Source organism: Copidosoma floridanum, unplaced genomic scaffold, assembly GCF_036245765.1.
Source record: "Copidosoma floridanum isolate Cflo_tuat_1 unplaced genomic scaffold, Cflo_Japanese_pri ptg000025l, whole genome shotgun sequence".
In the NCBI taxonomy this organism is placed as follows: Eukaryota; Metazoa; Arthropoda; class Insecta; order Hymenoptera; family Encyrtidae; genus Copidosoma; species Copidosoma floridanum.
Window position 1 is genome coordinate 2,723,620 of NW_028321902.1, and position 24,540 is coordinate 2,748,159.

At 34.7% G+C, this 24,540-nt stretch overlaps 1 protein-coding gene across 1 annotated transcript; it reads left to right on the forward strand.

Annotated features, from left to right (window-relative positions):
- The first annotated feature begins 23,053 nt into the window (after positions 1-23,053).
- On the forward strand, positions 23,054-24,305 carry LOC106641521 (uncharacterized). Its single transcript, XM_014355963.2, has 4 exons — positions 23,054-23,209; positions 23,274-23,312; positions 23,404-23,507; positions 23,585-24,305. The coding sequence occupies exons 1-4, from the start codon at positions 23,162-23,164 to the stop codon at positions 23,733-23,735; spliced, it is 342 nt and encodes a 113-aa protein (XP_014211449.2). The 5' UTR covers positions 23,054-23,161; the 3' UTR covers positions 23,736-24,305.
- The last annotated feature ends 235 nt before the right edge of the window (positions 24,306-24,540 follow it).

The following is a 24,540-nucleotide window of genomic DNA, read 5'->3' on the forward strand; positions in this document are numbered from 1 at the left end:
TTCGCAGACGATATGGTGGCGCCCTCTGGCTTTTCTCACGAGGCACACAATGTGGGGGGCGGAGGGGGGCTATATAAAGCAGTGGCATACATCTTACAGAGGAGCAGAAGGTAGGTAAGAAAGTCATGTCGTAGTAAATCCCGGAACATTAATATTAATACCTCCTTTGGTGCGTGTATACGTATGTATAAGCGCGTATACGTGCGAGAGTTTCGCGGCTATACGCACGTGCATATGGAATTTAAGTTCACTTACTCCCACGCGCTCGGCTTTGTACGTATACGTATGTGCCTCTGCATATGCACGCGGGCTCTGGACTCTTTGCTACTGTGTGGTCGCCCCATATGTTCTTATCGTGTGTCACTGCGCTCGATTTGTCATACCGTAAAGTAGTGTTCTTTTCTTTCTCTCTCTCTCTCTCTCTCTTCTGGATGTATAACATATATACGCGCGTGTCTCGAAGAATGGAAAGAGAAGCTATGCATAGTCTATATTGAACTCGTTGGGGCTGCCATGGATCGTAAATAGAATTGCTTGCTTTTCTTATTTCTCCCTTAGCTACTGCGGCAAACTTACAGGCTTTTGTCTTCGTATTATCTTGTGTATAGGTGTACGTATCGATCGGGTTGCCAGGATGCATACGGTATTCTCATGGAGTCTCTTTTTGCCGGTGATTTGTGCACTTTCCGAAGATTCGTGAGATACTTATATACACCAGTGCTGGATTTCCCCAACGACTTTTAGATACTACTCGTTTGGAATCGTAAGAAGGAAATCCAAGCAATGATGTTTTTATTGGTGAATAGCTTTTATTCGAGTTCAAAATAGTTTGCACCAGAGTGTTTTGTCGTTGAAGAAAAGGTTTCTGATTGAAGTTAAACTATATGCTCGACTCATTTATTTCGTAAAAATTGTTTAAATGCATGACTTTTTCTAAAAACTCGGTATTTGAAGTTGTACTTCAAATAGAAAGTTTCTTGCTGATATGATTTTTAAATATACTAAACACGTCGTTTGTGTATTACAGTAACGTGTTGAATGTCCCCAAAGCTAAAAAATATTTAAATACGTCTCAGTCAATTCAAGCAATCATTCCTACACGAAACGAAGTTTCACTTCAAATGGCAAAAAACAATGAAATTCTTTTCTTCAAATACCAGAAGCGACACAGTTGTTGTATAAACTACGCTATTGATCAGTTGATTATAGGCAAAAGTAACCACTCAGCCTCTATAATCGACCGACTAATTAGTCGGCATTACGCAATAGAAGCAGCAGCTGTAGAGCTAGCAAACATCACGCGCTAGTCACCTGTATACGTATGCTGCTCTTGGAAGCCTCACGTATGCCGCTACTGCATACAATGTACAGGTATACAATCCAGCAGTGTGGAACGCACTGCAGAAGCATGACCGGGGCTGTAAACGGCCACCAGCCACATGCACACCCACTACCCGTCTCTTCTCACTCTCTCGGCACTTAAACGAGTTTTCAACTCGCAATGTAATTATTCCAGACGTAGAGAATCGCCATCGAGTCAACGAGTGTTTTCGGACAACATTCCATACTCATGCCCATTCCACACTCGATGAATGTGCGTATGTTTGGATGTCTATTAATGTATGCACGAACGAATGAACGAGAAAAACGATTATCCACTTATAACTTTGGCGCTTGACTTGTCAAAATGTTTTTGTTTTGAACATAGCATACAATCGTTGCTTTGAAGCAAAAAATTTTACTTTGTTTATTCCTATTACTTTATTAAGAAGTTAGAAAAAAATGTAGTGTGCACCTACATTAAAGAGCTTTAGTGAGCTTTCCAGGCGAACCACGCAGAGCCTCATGTTCTTGTGGATACAATTACCAATTAGTGTACTAAAATGGACAGATTCGTAATGAAGATTGTTTTCAAATTACGTTTATCTAGTATGTTCAAAAAATTAAGTAAAATTTTATATAGTTCAAATGTTGATGCCAATATTCCATATGTAAAAACATTAAATAGTATACGCAAATAGTCATCTCATGTATCTATACAAATATGTTCAGCGAGAAACATTTGTAGAATTTCAAATTTTATTTATCTATTTTCTAATTTCATACCTAAATATGTCTTTGTTATAAAAAAAATGGCAGATTGCATATAACGCTTTCGATGATTGTGCACAACTTTTTTTTGCATTAAATATTGTCTACACAAATAAGTGGATTATGTTGTTGTATGCTAATACATTTTGTTTTGGGTCCAATTTCTCTGCATAAATGACCACTTTTTATCCACAGATAGTATTATAATCCTAATGGAATCAGTACAAAAACATTATTCATGAACTTGGAAATGTTATTTTGTTCACTAAGTATTTTTGCGTGCATTAGACTTGGTCTGACAAAAAAAAACTAAAAATAAAGTATAAGATGCATGGCTTACTATTTTTACGAAATTTCTGATTCAATAGATATACTACAGTAAAAAAAAAAAAAAAAAAAAAAAAAAAAAAAAAAAAAACTAGATAATAAAAGGGAGGTCACTCTTTTTTCAACGTACTTCACTCGAGCGACTATATATGCATGGAAAGGTCTTATTATTGTAATCTGTTGGCAGTATTGTGCATGTACATGTACGCATTGGCTTGCAACAAAGACGCCCAGACGCAGTAATTGGATTTCCAAGAGTCGCCTTCTCTGCCGATGGTTACGTGAGACTAATGTTTCGAAGCTTTGGGGATCGCGTGACGGTCTGCCTCTCCATCGGTCGTGGCAATGATGTACTTAATTCAATTACCTAATCACATCAGGTTGGATGTACAACCAATTTTGCAATATTTTTGCACAAAATTAATGTTTCATACCCCCAAAATTGAGCATTCAACTTACAAAATGAAATCGCGTATATTTAACAATCACCGGAGGCAAAAAAAATCTACATCGTCTTGTAATTTAGGATTCACGATCCAACTCGACCATCGCATGGGACCTACGCACTTGCGAACATCAATCGACGCACCAGCGGAAGCAATCGACGGAAATAGCTCTCTAGTCGCGCATCTTATTTTTCTTTTTTAACAGCCAACTGTTATTTGCTCAGGACTGACTTTTCGCGGAACGCATGTACATGCTCCACGCGTGGAATTTCAGATGAGGTATTTTTTTTTTTTTTTTTTTTCATCCGCCACATCGATCGAATGGGTGTTTTGTGCAGTGTGTGCTTATAAGATGCACGAACGCGCCCAGGAACGATGACGCGTGATAGACATTTTAAGGGAGGCATGTGGTTGTTGGTTATTTTTTGTTTGGATTAGGTTTGTGCGTACGTTGCTGTATGAGTATGTTTTTTTTTTCTTGGAGGTGGGAATTAACTTTGAAGCTTACCAGTGTTTCGAAATATTTCTTCGTTAAACAATTATATTTAATTATCAAATGAAAGTTTTTTTAGAGAAAAATTAGATTTGATTGGCAATTGAAAATTTTCTTTAATAAGAAATTAATTTACATTGTTAATCCTAATTATAACGTATACATCATAAATAACGATTTTCTTCATTTACTTACTTTTTCCTCGAAACTATAAAAACAGAGCTTCTTCTCCTGGGTTAAATAAAACTAAATATTAGTACTTGAATCATCGTAAGTAAATTTGGTTTTTGTTTGAATTACATTTTAACGATTTGATTGTTTATTTAAACTTACTTCAATTTATAGTTGAACATAATTGTTACTAAAACTTTTTTTTTCATTAAGAATCTAATGTAATTATTAGTTGAAAATTAAATCCACAAATTAATCTTGATTAATTATAATTGATCTGTAATTGAATTTAAAATTATTTAGTTTAATTACAACTCTGAAACTGATTTCGACGATCGTAAGGAGTCACAAAGAAAGGAATGGCTAATTTTATGCAGATAGTTAAAGTTTTTACGACCTTTTCTACGTTCTTGTGTTCTTGTCTAAAATTAAGATTATTATACGTATTAAAATATACTAATATTGCTGGTTTTGTGAATACCAAATTCTTTTTTTTTTATTCATATATTTCGCAACATTATTTTACCTAAACATAGTTTAAGTATTATACATTAAACGTTAATAACATTAGCATATGTATGTTGATAATAGTTATATGTACAGGAAAACCTCCAAGCAATTACAGCTAAATATCTTTATTTTCGTGCCTATAGAAATAACTATCTTTTTTATAGCAAAAAAAGGAAACTATAATGTCTTGTAAAAATGTATGATTTTTCTCCAATACGAACGTGAAGTTTAATTTTTAATAGTAACATTACTGGAAAATTATTTTTATTAATAATTTTCGAGGGATTTGTAGTCAATAGATGGAAAAAAATGTCCTTCGCTAACGCAAGACGATTAAAAAATCTGGGTAGTTTTTACAACCCTTACGTCCACGATTTTGCCATGGAATGTCAACATTTTATTGCAATAAAAAAATCCCTTTGATCATTGTTATTGTTTTTTTATGTTTTTGTGTATTATCAAAGAATTTCTTTTCTATGAGACAATTAATTGTCGCAGTTAAAAAATTATGGCTGAAAAACGAATTTTCTCAATATTGTCTTTAATATTCAAAGCATAAAGATTAATATTTTCCAAACAAGCTAAAACAAAAAAAATCATTGGTTTGCAGACATTTCAAACATAACTTGTACAACATTCACTCGAAAATACCGGGAGCACATACAAAATCGTGCTGGTGGAATATGAAGCTCTTGTACGGTAAACGAGAGTAACACTCTATAAATTGATATAACCAGCGATAATAACAACAACCGATGCTGATAAGTGTATCCGCAGTATTGATTGAATTAAAAAAAAAATACATATTTCTAATATCGATGCAAAAGTAAATTAAATCATCCACATCGGTGTTACAACCACGTAGCATTCCGGGCATCACGATGAATCAACCGTCATATTTTATATTTTGCATATTTCAGGAAATCCCGATCATCGGAGTCCGAAATGAAAATTCCTCCCCAAACCATTAAACCGACTCGAAACTCAATAGACCTTAAATATCCCTTCCCCCAGAAAGTTCGTTCCCGGTTTCCAAATGAAGTGGTAATACGAGCAAATTTCCGCATTGCCGATCGTCGAAAAACTTATCAGGACAAAAAGACTCCCCCCGCCACTCGTTTAAAATGACCCCCGAGGCGAATTTCGCCGACCGCGAATCAGATGCGCGGGAATCCAAGATGAGGAAGCGCCCGAGGGCCGCACTTCTGATTTCGACGTTGGTGGTGATGGAAAATCGAATAAGACACGCGCGTCGAAACTGCGGAAACGGGGAAGGAAAAGTTCCTTGTTTCACTTTCTGGGATGTTTAGTCGGCGTTTGAATATCGTGTTTATGTACTGCGTGTGTTTGAACGACAACTTTGGCAAGTACGAAGGAATATTTTTTCTTTCGAATAAAAACTGAGGGAAAGTGTCAAGCCATGAACATAACACGGATGTATTATATCCTAACAGTACACTGAGAGAAAAAAACAATAAAAATTATAGAGAAATTCCAGTAAAAACTACCATTATGCACAGTAAATCGGATGCAAGTTAACAAAAAAGGAAAAAATTATTACTCTCAATAGTAAAAATTATTGTTTCAACAGTTGAAATTATGGTTAAAACAGTGAAAATTAAAATGCTGGAACAGTAGACCATTAAGGATCGGTGAGTAAATTTTACTTTCCCACATAGAAATTTTTACTGTTCTAACTATAATTCCAACTATTTAAACTCCCATTTTAACTGTGAAAACAATAATCTTTACTGCTAAAAATAATAATTTTTTCCTTTTTTTCCAGCTCGCGCCCGATTTATTGTGCGGAATGGTAATTTTCGCTGGAATTTCTCTATAATTTTTTTTTTTTTTTCTCAGTGTAAGAAAAATGTTGTGAGTAAAATCACATAATAATTACCCACAAATAAGAAATTTTATTGCAACCCTATGGTCTCTTTTCAGTGTACAATGCATCCAATGAGGTTCACCCACGTCACGTGAAGCAAATATGTCGTTTGAATGCAGCAGCAAGATGAAAAACAAAACAATCTTGTTTCTTCGTGTCTCCTTCTTCAAAAGTATATAAACATAAAGTACCTACACGTAGAAGTTAAATTGAAGTAGGAAAAAAAAAGAAAACCGCCCCCAGTATACATGTACACAAGAGCAAAGACGGAAAACAGAAGCAAAATGAAGATAAAAACAAAACAAAACAATAAAAGAAGGAAAAAAAACAGGGGAAAAAAATTGGCGCGGAATCTCAAGGGGTGCAGGGCAGGGAAAATCTATTGGGAAGAGAAGCTCGAACATGATTTTCTTTCCTGTACCCCCACCCACCCCATCTGTCTACGGGTGCAGGGGTCGGTGGGGGGTGAGAACGTATGTGTGCCATTGCTTTCCTATATTGATCCGAGGCGGGGAATTTATCGAGAACCCAAGAGCCAAACTCTGAATCGTGGAGCCGTGAATTTAAACACTCCACGTGCTCCTGTAGATTTTCTGAAAATCGCGCGATTCGGGCTACTGGGCTCTGGCTTGCGAACGCACTTAGGCTACTTTAAGACTGATTAGGTGGGCTTTTTCAATATCCAATGGAGTTTTAACAGTTCGTCGGGACTAACCAGCCATTCTTGTCTCATTTCACTTGTTTATGTTTCTCTTCGATACAAGTGAACAACATTATAAGGAGTTCTGAGTACCTAGATCTCCTTAATTTACAGTTGCAAAAAAATGCACGTTAACCCAATGAAGTAGTAACCCCGGATTTAACCACATCGTCCAATAAATCCTGAAGCATGGAATCCCATAACCCAGTAACATACATATACATATGTACCTTATCTCTAAGTTGTATGATTAAAAACTCCATGGTTAAACGGCTATGGAGTTTAATGCTTCGGGATCTGTGAGGTCATGTGGTATGTGGTTAAAGGCTCTGGGATTATAGGGTTATGGGGTGTATTTTTAAATTTACCGACAGTCTGGAGCTAATCTTGAAAGCCCTGCATTGCATCTGTTATTCATTACCTATATTTGATACTTACAATGAAATCCCTTAATCTTACCAACAACTTCGATTTCATTAGTTTTAACGAAATAATGATACGATACCTGTAGGCATCAATAAAGTCAGAATTTTTTTGTAGGAATTAGTGGAGAGTTCAAAAAGAGTAATGATAATTCACAATCGACTCAAGGTTATGAATCATCAACTCTTTATCTTTGTTCCTTTTTTATGATTTTCCGTAAAAATAGATGCATATAATAATCAACCACGAACACGGAAAAATATAGGGGAGTCAGTGAAGTATAAAAAAACCTAACTGGTAAACTGGACGCCCTGGCATAGATATTACGGAGCAAATCTTAAAATATATTTTGGTCTTTCAATGATTTAATGAACGACTAGCCCGACGGATGAAGACGGATTTGAGATAAAGCAGACAGCTACGCCATTCTCCTATAACCTCGTTGCTCGGTATCATTAACCAACAGATGGTAATCATTACCGATCAACGAAAGCACTCGTTTTCCTTATTCGGATTCTAAACCAAAAAATAATCTCAATTCCACAATCTTTGTTTGCAAATAAAGAAACAAAAGTCCTTTTGAAACTGAGTAAAGAAAGATCTCACTTCCATACCGTACACTCTTCAAAAGCTTCCAGAACCACTATCGCTACACCCCCCACCCCATACGTAAAAGTTGCGTTTCATCCACTGCACAACGAGAGCCTCGCCGGCGCGCAACCTAACGAGCCGTCATTGCACACGCACACCCCAAGAACTTTACCCGCCTGCAGTTTACCGCGGAAGCTCAGGCTGAATTTTCACTTCACCCGCGTTCATACGTAATCACGGGAATATATGCGTCTCTACACACTTTGGTATCCAATAGCCGAGCAAGTAGTTACACATATCTGGATGGAATACGAGCGAATTATGCAGCGATCCGGTTTGAAATCAACTTCGTGCGAGATACACACACACACACATAGGCGTGCATACGCGCGTTTGGTTGATTCGAGAGAGTCGAAGATATAGATACCGCGATTTTGCTTGGGTGTGCGTCGAGTTGCCGATGAACAGGAGTCGCTGGTGCTGATTTCCCCGTCGAAAATGTGACTTCGCTGTCTGTATGTTAGATGTTACGGGAGCCGCGATTCGTACACACTCGAGTGTGCCAATTAGCCGCTCGGGGAGCTGCTTTGCTGGGACTATTCGCTGCAGGTGCGAGTGATGTGTCTGCTCGACAAACGGAGACTTGTGCTTTTGGTCCTGTTAACCTAGAGGGATTATAACTTTTCTTGGCAATCAAAGAATTTCTCTTTACTCGTCAGTTTATTCGAAATATTGGTAAATCATGGGAGTTACACGGAGCGAGAAAAATTTTAGAAAAACAAAATAAAGAACTAACTTAGGATCTCTTATTGATCGTGTGCATATGCACTGACCCGCAAAAAATCATGGAAACAACTGAGAGCAGATCTACATGTTCAAGAAACAACATAAAACATAAAGAGCTTTTTACTGTTTGATACAGAAATTTTAACCATCGGTACAGTGATGTTTTCTGTCTGTACTATGGAAATTACTGTCCAGCACTGGATAGTGGAATGACACCAAATTACCATTCTAGCACAGTAATTTTCATTATTTTCCATCTCTCGATTGCACTGAATGATATCTTTAGGTTTTAAAATGGTTATTCGCGTGCAATTTTCGAGAAACAAGCTTTAAAACTTTACATTTTTATGTTCACATCAGCTTTTTGGGATTATGAAACTTTTAAAATCGTTTAGAATAATTTAAAACATTTTTGAAGCAGCATCGTGTTTATGTATTTTTTTTCTAGTTAACAAATAAATAGTTATGAAGTAAAAATATTTTAAATACTTGTAAATAAATATTGATGCAGGAAAACTTTGTATTTGTAACGATAGAATTGGAAGATTTAAAAAAAATTGAGCTATCATGATGAATCTAATAAACTTATTAACTAACCACCATCATTTTATTTAAATTATATTAATAGGTGTGTATTAAATGCATCAGAAGGAAAACAATTTTGATCGTAAAGTAGTTTCTTCCAAAAAGCAACTATTTCAAACATGCAGTATGTACGTTTTTTGTCTTGAATTGTAGATACCATTATAAATGAAAATATAAATACAAAGGTCGCAAAATGTTAATAAACAATAAGCTATTCAAGAATCTAGTCTTATATTGAGATTTAACTTTATTAATTAATGAAAAAACATGTTTGATTTTCATTGATTTAAAAAAAAATTTTGTATTTCTACGTAAAGTACAAAGATCTAAATTCAATTACAAGTAGAAGAAAATAGAATTTTAGTGTTTTCATCAACTCCATTTAACGATGATCTAGATAAACTTGTCAAAGGATTCCCTCGAACATCCAGTAAAGTAAGGTGAGAAGATGGATAAATTTGTATATCTTTCATATCTTCAATAACATTACTACTAACGTTTATAAATCTTATTTTAGAATCAGACTGATAACTAAATATCAATACTTTAAGAACATTATTTGATAAATTGAGTTCTTCCAAGTTATAAAAATTTTTCAGAAAACTATTAGATATTTCTGTAAGCGAATTACCACTCATAGAGAGATATTTACAACTTGAACTAGAGATATTATCCAAAAAATCCCTAATCCACGCCAAATTTATATCATCTAAGATTAATATTTCTAATTTTGCTAACCACGAATAACAATTTTCACAAATGCCCAACAATGGATTACTTCCAATATTCAAACGCCGTAATAGAGATAGTTTGACCAGTTCCTCTCCAAGATGAGGAATCGTGTTACTTGACAGATCTAATTCTTCCAAATATAGTCCTTCTTCCAATGTAATGCTATTTACGTTACAGCTCGACAGATGTAAAGTTCTAATATTATTCGGCAGACGTAAGCAAACAGTTTGATTGGCACTTGAATAACACGTTCCATTGGCACTAAGGAGTACAACATTCCCAATATTATTATGGCTAAGAGAAATGTTGTGAATATTTGGTAAGGAATAGGCCGATGTGGTGTTAATGCTAAAGAAACCGGTATTTTCTATGCAAAGTGACTGTACAGTTTTCGGTAAATAAGTAAACACATCCTTGTGATTTAAATTGTTGCGGGACAAGTCCAAGTGTGATAGACCGAAAAACTGTATGCTAAGTTCTGGTGAAATGGTTTTCAATCCAACGTTGCGAAGAGAAAGAAACTTAAGCTTTGGATAGTTGTGAGATATTTTAATTTCCAAGTCCGTAGAAGATGCGTTCTCGTGGAAGTTGTCGTCAAAAATTATTGCTTCTACGTTTTTGTGATGTCCAAAGGCAAAAAAGTCCTTAGGCAAAAGATTATTGTTGGATAAATCCAGTACCTTCATTCGCGGCAAACCAGAAAATGCTCCATCGGCGATGCTTTTGATTCCATTATTTTGCAAAATAACGTACTCTACTGCCTCGTTAGTAACAAATCTTTCAGATAAGTGTGGAAGTAACGCACTTGAAAATCTTAAGGTGTTGGTATTGCTCAATCCATTGAATGTATCGTAAAAACAGCCATTTGTCCCTGAACCAATGTACAGCAGTACAATGGCTAGATGAGTTATTTTGCACATTTCTAACGGTGTAAGTACTGGATTAGAAACAATTAGTTTATACGGCGGAAAAAATATGGTGCCTTTTATATACGCGAGACAATGATAAAACTACTTGAGAAAACTTTTATCACTTATCAATTTTAATGTCGTACCCAGAATCAAAAGATTATGAGTCATAGATTATCATCATTTTAATAGAATAGTTAAACTGTTTATAAAAAAAAAATCATACGTATCTCTAAAATGATATAAAAGTATATTCTGATACCTTCTCTGTTACGCGATGATGCAAGATTTTATGTTTGTTTTATGACCTTATTAGGACTACACTTTGTAAATTTGTCGAAGATATACTGTGACAACGATTAAATAAAAGAAAGCTATTTATAACCTTTTTTTTCAATGAACAAATCACTATTAAAGATTCACCCAATATCGCGTTAAATAAAAAAGTATTTGAAATACATGATTTTTTAATTTCAAGTTTTCAAAATTCATTAAACTGTATGAAATAACACCAAGTGTATATATTTATAATATTTGTCAATTTTAAACCATCTCAATTAACAGCGTATAACGTCCGTTATTATTTGTAGAAATTCAGGGTAACCTTCGAATGTTTACATTCGTTTCCAGCGTGACACGACGTTAGCCAATGAAATTTCAGGAAACTAGACTTTTCTTTAACCTCATAAAATTGTCACAAAAAATTCAAACTTTAAAAGAGACGAAATCTTTTAGCATCATTATTTATTCTTGGAACTATAAATAGTCCAAGATAAACAATTCAGTACAGCACTGGAAATGTACAGAGAATTTGTATCAATAGTAACATGCAGTTTACACAGAAATTGATAATACAACAAGGTGACACCATTGTACCAGATAAATCATGGCAGTGGTAAATAACAAATCAATTATATTTTTTAGACTGAAAGCAATTGCTGATAAAAATAATCACTTTATATGATAAATAATTTATCAATGGTATTACGGTGCATTGAAGATTGATGGATACATCGATACCGCGATTTTGCACGGGTGTGCGTCGAATTGCCGATGGTGCTGATTTCGTAGTCGAAAACGTGTCTTTGCTGTCTATGTTTGATGTTACGAGATCTGGGCCAATTAGCCGCTCGAGGAACTGCTTTGCTGTGACCTATTCGTTGCAGGTGTTAAATCTTTGTCTACCGATAAACGGATTCTTGCGATTTTGCATTTCAAAAAGTTTATTTGAAACTTTGATAAATCACGTGAAAAGTACTTGTATTAGGGTATTTGTCAAAAACTGTATGGAAAAATGTAAGTGAAATAAAAACATGGGCTCAGTGTAGAAACTTTAAAAGATTGTATGAAGATTTGAAGTAATGACAATCTATGGAAGGTGGCGCAAGAAAAAGAAATTTCCTTGAAATATGAAATGGGACAATGTCAACAAGGAAGCACTACTCAATTAAAGATTATTAAAACAGTTTCAAAATAATTTTTGTTAGTGTACTGTTAGTACACGAATATGCGAATAAATATCAAACAATATTTTATGAAAACACCAGTGAGAGGTTTTAATGATGAGTGTGCTAATACAATGTCATTTTGACCGATTCGTTTAATACCAAAAAAATCCAGGAAATACATTTTCTTAACGTGTCAAAGACGGTCTTATGGACCGCACCAATTACAAACTCGGCACATAATCTGTAGATACGCACGCAATGTAGCTGAAATGACCTAAGGTGATAAATTATCAGGGTACTCCCTTGACTACATTTATTTATTAAAATTAGAATTATGTTTGTGTAGTCCCATTCAGTAAGGGCATGAAAGAACTTTACATAAAAACTAGTGACATGTGTAAATTTTGTCTCAAATTTTCACATAAACTAATATCAAGCATTGCACAAATGCTTTCAAATAATTTGTGGAATGTACTTTAGCAACTAAAGTATAATGGTACGAAATTATCATGTCATCAAATCAGATTTTATTGATGAAAGAAAATAAAAAATAAGTAAAAGAGAGGACTAGCTTACTTGCCTAATGTCATATCAGAAAAAAATCAACCGCACGTGCGTATATTCTACACGTTGTGAAGATTATTCTGTAAGATTATTGTTATCATATCATCAATCCAAATAAATTTTGTAAAATTTAATTATCTGTGTTTAGATTTTCGATGTCAAACAAAGCACCACACACGTCGTCACTCACCACACTTCTTTTAGTCAACTTTATCCCAAAATTCAATCATCATCGATGAAACAGCTTGAATTATAAGATAACCAATATGTACGAAGTATTGAGCCAAGCGATTACCACTAGAGCCATCACATCTTATCTGTAAAATCCTTAGAAAATAGAAAATCAGTACCAGTCCTAATTTACCACCAATGACAGCTGAATTGTCGAAGAATTATTAGGTTATATCTTCCAAAATTCCTCCAAGTTTGACCAAAACATTGTTTATTCGGTCTCGATATCAATCGGGACGTGACATGTGAGTCTTATCGACCTAGTCATCATATCTAATAATGTTTCAGAATATTCTGCCCCCTTGTGCACTGTTCCATGATTCATAAACATTTCGGTTTCTTTATCAATCGGAGCATTTATATCTGGATCTTATCGACCTAGTATGATATCGAATTATCTTCCCAAATAATCTGTTAACTTGTGCGTTATTTTATTAATCATAAAAATCACAAATATTTTTTCAAGACACTTGAAATCCTTAAGGTTTTTACATCGTTTATTTCATCAAATGGATCGTAAAAACAGCCATTCGTCCCTAAACCGGTAAATAATGTAATGGCTCGATAAATTATTTTGCACATTTCGATCAAAGTAAGTACTGGATGAAACCAATAAATTTACTCGTGTAATCTGATAAAATAACAAGATGAAACTATCTTACTCGATAAACTATGACGTATAAAATCAAAATTTACTGCTATTTTTTATCGATTCCAGTACTTTGTTTTGACTAAAAGCGATCGTTTAATAAGATAATTACTTTGATTGCTAAATATTTTTATGATTAATATAATCATGAAATCATAAAACATAGTTAATTACACAATCGAATGAAATAACTACATGATGAAAAAAATTTAGTTCAGCTATTATTACAATTTAATGATAACTTCTTTTTCACGGTAACTTTTCCACTTGTTGATGCAACATTTTGTTTATTCTTTTTACCTGATGGTGACGACGTTTGACTGTTTTTCAAAAATATTGTAAAAAAGATTTTTTCTAATAGCAATGAATAATCTTTTGAAAAAAAATCCTACTAATAAGTGTTGATACGTAGTACAGATAATTATCGATGAAAATTTCATTCCAATACACCTCTAAATTTTTTGATACAAATAACTAAGTCAAATAACGAATGTAATAGTTTTTAGACTGGATTACATGGTAGATATAATGTACACTTTGTAACGGGACAATTTAAACAAAAACTCATCCATTTATTTAACATTTTTAATATTTTTAAAATGATTTATTCGAAAAAAGTTGTTCAATATTACAACAAAAATGTTTCGCAGGACGCATAATTTAAACATAAACTATGATATAGTATATTAATTTGTAGTTGGTTAGAAATATTGATTACTGAAAATAATGAAAATTATAAAAATAATAAGTCATACTCAGATCAAAATTTATATTTTATTACCAATGTAACGTACAACTAAGTTAATTACAATTTGGAGAAAACAAAATATTAGTATCCATGCGTATTCCACTTAACGACGATATGGTAAATCTCGTCAACGGATTTCGTCTAACGTCTAATAACTGCAGATTATAATGACGAAACACTCTTATATCTTTGAAGTCTTCAATAATATTGTCACTTGCATTCACACGTGTAAGAGTATAAAAATTTGTTATAAGATAATTTAAATCCAATCCTTTGAGCAAATTATTCGACAGATTGAACTCTACCGCATTTTCAAAGCTCTGCATCATAGTATAAGGCAGTTTTGTGAGTAAATTACCACTAATTGAAAGATATTTTATAGTCGAAACAGGCATTGAGTTTAAAAATGTATCAGCCAATGCTGGATTCACATTATCCAGGATTAATACTTCCAAGCGAGCCAACCATCCATAACATGCATCACATATGCTCGACAATGGATTATTTCCGATATTCAAGTGTTTCAGTACATTTAAATAAACTAAGCTATCGTTACTCAAATGATAAATTTGATTGCTCGATACATCTAATTTTTCCATAGGTAGTTTCTCCTTCACTACGAATCTACTTAGACTACAGTTTGCTGCGAGGAAAGTTGTAACGTGTGGTAGGCGAAAGCAAACAATTGGATTGGCACTTGAATCGCACTTTCCATTAGCACCAGTAAGTACTACATCACCAATATTATTATGACTTAGAGAAACGTTACGAATATTTGGTAAGGAATAGGCCGATGTGGTGCTAATACTAGAGAAACCGCTATTTTCAATGCAAAGTGACTGTACTGTATCTGGTAAGTGAGTAAACACATCCTTGTGATTTAAATTGTTGCGGGACAAGTCCAAGTGAGATAGACCAACAAAATATGTGCTAAAGTCCGATGAGATGGTTATCAATCCAACGTTGCGAAGAGAAAGAAACTTAAGCTTTGGATACTTGTGAGATATTTTAATTTCCAAGTCCGTAGAAGATGCGTTCTCGTGGAAATTGTCGTCAAAAATTATTGCTTCTACGTTTTTGTGATGTCCAAAAGCAAAAAAGTCCTTAGGCAAAAGATTATTGTTGGACAGATCCAGTACCTTCATTTGTGGCAAACCAGAAAATGCCCCATTGGCGATGCTTTTAATTCCGTTATTCCGCAAGATTACGTATTCTGCCGTTTTACTACTGGTGAAACTTTTGGATAAGTGTGGGAGTTTGTTGTTCAATAATCTTAAGGTGTTGGTATCGTTCAATCCGAAAAATGGATCGTAAAAACAGCTATTTATTCCGGAAATAGTGAACAGCAGTGCAATGGCTAAAAAAGTTATTTTACCCATTTTTTACTGGAAAAAAAAAAATTTGTTTGAAACAGTTTATTTTATAACTACATCGAAAAAAGTAGGTAACTCCTTATATATCCACGTAATGATGATAAAAAGTACTGGAACAACTCCATTCATTGAATAATCACGATGATAAATCTCAAAGTGATAAGATTTGGAGAACAACTTATTCAAGATATGACAAAAATACTTCAACGATTTGCATAACAGAAGCTTTGAATTTGTTGATGTAAGGCTTCAAGTAAAGATAAGAATTTTTTTTCAAATGTTTCATTCTTATGTCCCAACTTTTTCGCCTATTGGTGCGAAAATTCGTACATGCTTCTTATCTTAGTACAACTATTAATAGTTTTTGTCAAATAAAATCAATTGTTCTTAAATTAAAATAAAACGGGGCTATTTTTTGACATTTGTATTAATCAACAGCAATTTCGAATCTGTGCTTAAAAACCAGCTATTTCTTTTTTATTCCTCATATTCAAGCCTGTATTTTGTAGGCAAAAATACTTCGGTACTACACATGGACCATTCGACAACAGTATCGAAAAAAAAAGAGTCCGTAAAAACAGAAGTGCTCTCACCAGCTCCCCCAATTTCGTCAGAAATCGATAAGCTGTACATTCGTACACAGAAACCATACATACCTTCGCGCAAAGACAACACAAATTGTCTCAATGGCCGGTAAATTAGCTTCTTTTCCACTTTCTTCTCTCGGCTTTGTCGGGGCTGCGAAAACAAAAACTCTTTTACTCGGCTGATGCATAGAAAACTTGGTGGCTTCAGAACAAACACCAACGTATGAACTTTGGCTGACGTATACCTTTCTTCGTATCTCGGATCTGTAGGATCGCGATCTTCGTGTACATTCAACAATAACACCATTTGCAAGCTTCTGCATGGAAATCACCAATGAGGAGGTGCAACTACAACTGAGATCCCATTCTTCAACCATCGTCTCAATGAATCACCTGTTGAGTGACAAAGTTATCTCCACTTACAAAAGTTCCCTTGCACGAGACAGTTTGGGGAGCATTAAAAAAATATACGAATAGGAAAAGGCCATCCAACCTCTCTCTCACCCCGGCCATTGAGGGAGGAAACACGAGGCCAAAGTCTGAACGGTAACTAAGGGAGGGAGGCTCAAGGATCCCCTGCCATCCTCCTTCTACTTTCCCAACCTCTTGGAGGATCCATCGACGAGTATCTCGATCGTTTCTGTATCTGTGCCATACGGTGCTACTAAACAATGGGATAAGGACGAAAAAATGCACTACGATGTGAAGTAAAATTACCTTCAACCGTGTCATAGCGAATTAAAAAAAAAACAAAAAAACAAAATGCTCTCAATCAAAGTCCAATTCGTAGTCCATCCAAGCACCGCTGAACTACTCTCGTGCCTACAGGTATACGTACATGCTTAAGCACGAAAATTCGCTCGCGCAAACGAGACTCGTTCGATGCATTTCGCTAATGCGATTACCACCACCACCAGTGCAGGTGCGCACTTGTATACCTACACGTAATACCTACGCCGGAAGAGCCGAGTAATGGAATGGAGCGAGCCTTTATGCAGTGCTGGAAGGATCTTCGCAATTTGGGTTGCTGGAGACTTAGTTAACTCTGTTCTGCAGTGCTTGTAGGGGTATAGTAAGTGAAATAATTATCTGACCGATGGTATTGATATTGCTTGAGGAAGAAAATGGGATGTGTTTTAATTTTAGCTATTGGTGGATATTTTTTATGCATACCATCTTTTTATTCATTTGCAAGTCAAGTGGTACGTAGATTAAAAGGAAAAAAATTGTACGTGGGTTAAAGCGATATGTAAAGGAAAAAATTGTAATTACTTCTCATGTGGCAGATAGAGGCTTTTTCTTTGATCAGTTGGTCTCTAAAAAATTAAATGCCATTACAAGCACGAGAAGAGTGTAAGAAAAAAAAATTCAAACAGTCCGGTTGTACATTTTGTCCATTACCATGTGGAGACCAAACACGAATTCGATTCCACTCTTTTCACTCGAAGCCAAAGGAATTTCGTTTTTCTCGCACCTCGTGGATGCCCCACAGACCGGAAGGGATATGCGAAACCTTCAGAAACTTTCCTCTTTGAGACTGTACACCAAAACTCTGCGTCTACTTCTTTTTCTCCCTTTTATTTTCATCGACTGCCTGGTCTGTTCTTTTGATCGAGTGAAAGAGATACTCCTCCTCTTCGCGTAGTACCTTTTTTTTTCTCAAAGACGGGCTTTGTACTGGACGGAAAATTAAGACTGGGTGTGTATTTTTGTGCCATTTTTTCCTGGTATTTAAATAAAAGACCAAATTGTGCCCTCCTCAGTTTTAGACCTTTTTCGATTTTTTTTTTTTTGTCGTAAAAATAATTATTATGTTGCAAAGGTTAAAAAAAAAATGTCATATTTTTAAAGCTCTAAAACCATTCTCAGCTTTACAAGGGGCATTGTAAAGCTGAATATCAAACGGTAGCGTTGAAGAGAAAATATGCGATTCTCCACGTTTATCGAATTTTAGAACAAACATTTTTACTTAACATGGGAGAGTCGTCGAAAAGCGTATTTCATCAGGGTCTGTAACTTTTGCATTAACAACACTTGTTACTTGTACGATTAAAAATCATCAAGGATAATGTATTTTCCCCATAAATTAGTTATAATCTGTATACCTATTGAGATGGTCGATTGCACACCCTCACACCACCCTTACATAGAGTTCAAAACTTTTTTTACACAGAAAATAGATGATTTCTGTATGGTCGTACCATTTTCTCCAGCAAAAATCGAAAGCTCTACTTTGGAGTAGTTGTGACAAAAAAAATGATCAATAAACGCTCAAAGTTTTCAGTCAATATCGTTGAAAATTCGTTGCACGGCTATTAATAGGCTCAACCGGACGTGATCCAAAGATAATACTAATGTCGGATAAAACAAAGATATTGTCTGTAAGTGCCCGCGAGACATTATCATCAAACATTCAACTTCTGAATAATCAAGTAAACGCTCTTCACCGGAGCATTAACGAATCCTCGGGAAAACAGAACGATCGATGATAGGATGTAGCTTTGAAACATGGGCGTCAAATTGTAATTATTATTCTTGTTGGTGCTATAAATACACTCCTTCGGCAAACGCATGCTGAAGTACTAAAACGAATATCTTGGATTCGGTGGAATCGAGGATACACTTTCCTAAGCCATCGATTGGTGGTGACGTTGAGTCGCAAATCGGTAGGTGCAAAAAGGTCCTACTGCGCTTTGGCGCCTGGCCAGACGTCTTCCTTTTTCCACTAGTTTTACCTGTATCTTCATTATTTTCGGCTTTATCTTGGACCGCTTCGCCTGGTCAATTCCGACATTGGGTTGTGTCAGAGGATTTTTTGAATTTTCTTCTCAATTATGTTTTTATCGAAGATTTACTGAAAACTGCACATGTTTATTACATGCATAGTTTCATTAAAATATTAACAATAACCTTTTCACTTTGTATTTAAACGTAAAATGTTCCATATCAAAAATATCAATGCTCAAATCAGTCGTAAATTACAATGTAGATTCTCCGTTAGATTTCATGTAGAATCAATACTAATTCAACAAAGAATCAGCAGTGATTCAAGTTAATAATAGTAATGAACTTGATAAAAGTTTGTAATTTCACTGTTGTCAAATTGATAACAAATTAACATTGATTTAACGCTGAATCAGCATTAGTTCATCGTGGAATCCACACAGAATCAACTATGTAATTTATAACTGATTTCAGCATCGATTCAGCACTGGGATTTTTTTTATAGGGTTTTGTTGCAACTTGCGTACAAAAAAACTATAAATTTTCAAACTATGTGGTAAAAAGAACGGTTCTCGTTTAGTAGTAGAGTTTATTGATTCTTGCAAATTCATCAGGATGTCCTAGCAAAAGTGTCCCAGCTTTAGAACCTCTGATAAGGAGACAAAAAAGTTTCACATTGATTATATTGATAACTGAAACTTTCAAGTCCCAATAAAATTAGAAACACACAAGTGGGTATAAAAATGACGTGGAAATATAGGCATATTAAACTTTTATTTGAAACAAAACTACTCCCACCACGTGTTTTTTTTCTGGCATCAATACTGATTTTTAAAAATGATTAAAAACCCCTAAAATATTGCTTTTATAATTTACAGTGTTCATAAATCTCATAAGCCTAACCTTAGCCAATCAAGTGTAAGCTGTATCTGAAATCTTAAAAATTTTCCGATTCAAGATTACAAATGTTTGATTCCTCCCACATTGTAAAAACTCGATAGTACACAATTGTACCAAAAAAAAAAAAAAAATCCCTCCGAACGATCTTTGGAGAGAAAACTCCAAGAGCCCGTCGCCAACTTTTCAACTTATACTCCGCAGAAAAGGCGCGAGAAGTTGCACTCGACACCCGCGCAACAGCAGTGAAAAATATACGTCACAGCTTAAATCCCGCTCCCACGGATTTTTCGCTCGATTCATCGGAATTCCTTTAAACCCCCGCGCGTCGACAATAAAATTGAAATATCGTCCGAAAACTTCTCGCGTACCTTTTACGAGAGAATTTTCCGGGAAATGGACTTTGCATTTTTGCGGCCGTGCAAAGAGGGAAACGATCTTTTCCTCTGATGAGACGCAATCGGCAACTTTGTTGGTGAGTGTGGGCGGGTGCGTTAGGCGCCCAGTGCAATCGAGGCTTGCCATCAAGTTTCTCTCGGATATCTCTGTTCTGAGATCTCCTTGGGAATTGAGATCTCAAGTGTTATGATACGCGTAGCTTCAGGTACTGTTCAAATGAAAAGTACACACATGCAGTTGTGAATGGGTTTTTTTCAGAAGCCAACTATACTCGCACATTTTACTAATAAATTCAAATTGAAATAATAATAATGTAAAATAATTAATATCCATTCATTAGTATTTTTATTATATTTTGTTCACTATAAATTAATCTGAAGAATACTCATACAAAATAATATAATATAATACTATATAAAATAAATAATTTCCATTTATTATTATTATTATTATAATTATTATTATTATTATTATCATAGTTTAGTTCATAAAAAATTAGTCAGAAGTATATAAAGTTTATTTATTTTTGATATATTTTATCCCCAGACATAGGCACGGATACATTTTCAAATTTTTTTGCTGACATTATAAACGCATTATTGATACTATAATATGTGATAATTAAAAAAATTTTCAGCAATAAAAAAATGCACTCTTCCCAGAAAAAATTATTTTTATTGTTTAAGAATCTATAAAATATTCATGCCCTAGTTTGTAACAATTTTTTTCATCGCAATTTCAACACCTTAGCAAAGCTTTGATCTTTCGATCTTAGTGTAAATTTTTTTTTTACTTTTCTTTGCTCTGGCAATAACAAAACAATTATCTTATAACCAGTTTATCTTGACCTCACGGAAAATAGTTCTTTTTTTCAAAATTGGATGATTACTTTGATCTAAGTATTGTACAACAGCGACACTTAAATACAAATTTCGTTTAACAAAACAGAAATACAAAATTAATTGACATGTTTTTTTTTTTTTTTTTTTGTTTTTTTTATATATATATACAAGTACGCAAAGTACTTGGTATGACCAATAGTATAGCCTCAAGGAAAACTGACTCCTTCACCAACTCATAAGCAGTGGCAACCATTTCACAAGGCTCGCAATACATGTATTAAAAAATTAACTTTCCCAACTCGCTCTCCGTCTCAGTTTATTGCCATTTTATTGAAGATTCTCCTTTAGTAACAGCCCGTAAGTGAATCTTGATAAAAAAAAATGTTCAGCTTAAGAACATAGCTACAGGGAGAATCAGGTCACCAAAACGGGAGATAGAGCAGGCACTTCTAATTAGCCACGACTCAGCAAAAAAAAAAGAAAAACATATACGTATGGGTAACCCGAAGGAGTGAGTTTATTTTCAAGCATTTATTATATTCATACTCCTTGACGATTTCTCCCACTTTAAGTTCAACCTTGCTATCGGTATACACCACCGATCCAACGGCCCAAACCTCATCAATAAGTCCCGGAGCAAAAGTGCAATTTCATTCTCGAGCTTTTAAACATGTACGACTCAAACTCGAGCATCACAATACAAGAGTGGATCTAGGGAGGGGGGAAACGACTAAGTAAGCTTTCGAAGCGCTCCGGCAGCTTAACCGCGCGCGGCCGATCGATGGCTCTGGTAATTAATAATTGGACAGCTGCACCGGTACGGCTCGTACGTATGTGTATACACGTGCTCGTGGCTTCGGTGGCAGTCGTTTGCCAGGTCCGCGTATGCGTTTTCGACCATAATCGTGATAGCGGCGTAAGCCGCGGGATTTCACCAAGTGCCGATGCTGGCCCACAGCTTAGGACTTCCCTTCCTCTCTGTGTGTATGGGTGTGCATAAACCATCGGTATAGCGGCGAATTAGGGTCTGTTGCTTTACTCGAAGGTAATAGTTTTTTTTTTTTTTTTTTTTTTCATCATATTTTGGTACTTGATTTAATTATATCTTCCGAAATCTCTAAATTGTAGTCTTAAATGAAAGTAATAAATTATGTAATCGAAACAAAAATTAAATTAATTCGTGCCATAGGATTCATTATGGTGTCCCATTCGAATAACGTGGGATTTTTCAACTATTTAGAGAAAAAAAATTTTTTTTTTCAAACAATTTTGTGGTTTTACTTTATTTAAAAGTTATTAAATCATGTTGAGTAGAGTTGAAACTACCTACTGGATTTTTTAAGCTTTTTTAGGTTCACTAATTTTTAAGATTTTTTCATACAGTTTTTTATTTTTATTGTACAATTATCTTGAAAATTTTTTTATACTTTACTAAATACAGTAGATAGGGTAATCCTAACTTTACTAAATGTGTTTTAATGATTTTCAATCCGCTTAAAACGATTAAAAAACAATCACTTCTTACAGCCGTTAAAAATCTCTTGTTATTTTTCTCTCTTCTCAGTGCGGAATACATATATATCTTGAGCAGAGCCTAATGTCCTCGACGTCCGTCTCGAGTTTTTATTGAATCAATCGCATAAATGTAGCGTTAACACACTATGTTGAAGGAGACGCGTATATCAATATTTTTCCGGGAATCTTTGATGTAACGTAAATATTTATGTTTTTTTTTTTTTTTTGTGGGAGTTGTATCGCAGTTAAGAAGTATATAAAAAAAAAAAAAAAAATTACGAGACCATTTGGTCGATTATGAAAACACGCCAGGACAGATTTTTCTAGCTAATCGGTCGCGTGAGTGACGCAATTTGCCGATCTGCGCAACGTTCCCCGGCACTCGAGCGATTAACTGAGCGGCCGAGAAAAATAAAGGAGCAGCTCTCTCGCGTGGGCTTGCCGTGGATTTTTTAACGATATAAGATCTCGAGACCGATTGGCTGCAGCTTCATTTGCGATTTCGCCGGTTTCCAGAGTTTGCGCTTCCAACGATGACTCGCTTTGCGTTTTTGTTTGTAATCCTCGTTTTTGGAGTCGCAGTAAGTTATGTACTCCTTCTATAGCGTAATTAATGATTCAATTTCAATGTACATTTTTTTACAGGATAATAGCAAAGTCTCAGCTTCAAAATGCAAGACGAGTGTGAGTGATTCTTCTTACCGATTTTTCTTATCACCGACCGTGTACTCGCAATTTTTCTTGTTAAAACATTAAAAAATTATATTTACAACAGGTTAGCGTCATTCAGCCTCAGCAAGATATCGGCGAAGACGGCAATCGGTACACTATGATAAACATCCCGGGATTCGAGCAAAACGCAACGTCCGTCGAGTGCTTGTAAGTTTTACTTACCTAATGTTCTATTTCATCGAGAGTGATTCGTTTTTTTTTTTTTTTTTTGTTTTTTTATTCAGATCAAACCAGACGTGCACATTGGGCACGTGCCAGCAGGACTACAAGCTGCATCAATTTTTAACAGTACCGCACGGCAAGCAGCAATTCGAACTCGACGAATTGAAGTTTCGGCTTTTCAAGATTCCTTACGGGTGTAAATGCGCTGCTTGAACTATCTTCGGTGTGTTTTTGCTTCACGTGTTGAGATAACATTGTATAAGTGTGTTATCTGAAGTTTAGAGCCAAACAAGAGTAATTTGGCAAAAGTGTCTCCATATGTGCTCACGTGTGTGTGTGTGTGTGTAATCAGTCATATTTCAAAATTCCGTAGACAGATTTTGATAAACTTTAGCCTTTTTGGATTTTAGATGCTTATCGCCGTTTTTAAATAAAATTGTACAAATTATTATTATTATTATTATTATTATTGTAATATAAATATTAAAAGACCGAATATTTCAAAAATTGATACTTAGAATATTTTATGACAGAAAATCTGAAAGGTCACGAAATTTTCTATTGAAAAACGTATTTAGATGAACTTGAAAAATCAGACAATCAGTTATATTTCGGGTCTACACGGATGGATTTCGATGAAATTGAGTTTTTTTTTGTCTTAGGTATCCATCACTGCTTACAAGATTAAGATTTTTTTCAAATCAAATCATTTTTTTTTCGTTTTAGGATATTCTATGATAGAAACTTTTAGAGATCATGAAATTTTCTATAAGAAAACGCAAACTTTGTGTAGATAAAAGTGTGAGAAATATCATGGATTAGTAGTTAAAAATTGTAAATTCTCATAATTTGTAGAAAAATTATTATCTGAAAAAAATTATTTCCGCAAACAAAAAAAATTACGAAAAAAAAAATGCGGAAGCTTTATGCCAAATAATTGGAGGAGGTTTTTTTATTAATGAGCTATAATTAGTTACCTTGTAACCATAGTTGTGTTGAAAAGATGTGACAAAACTTT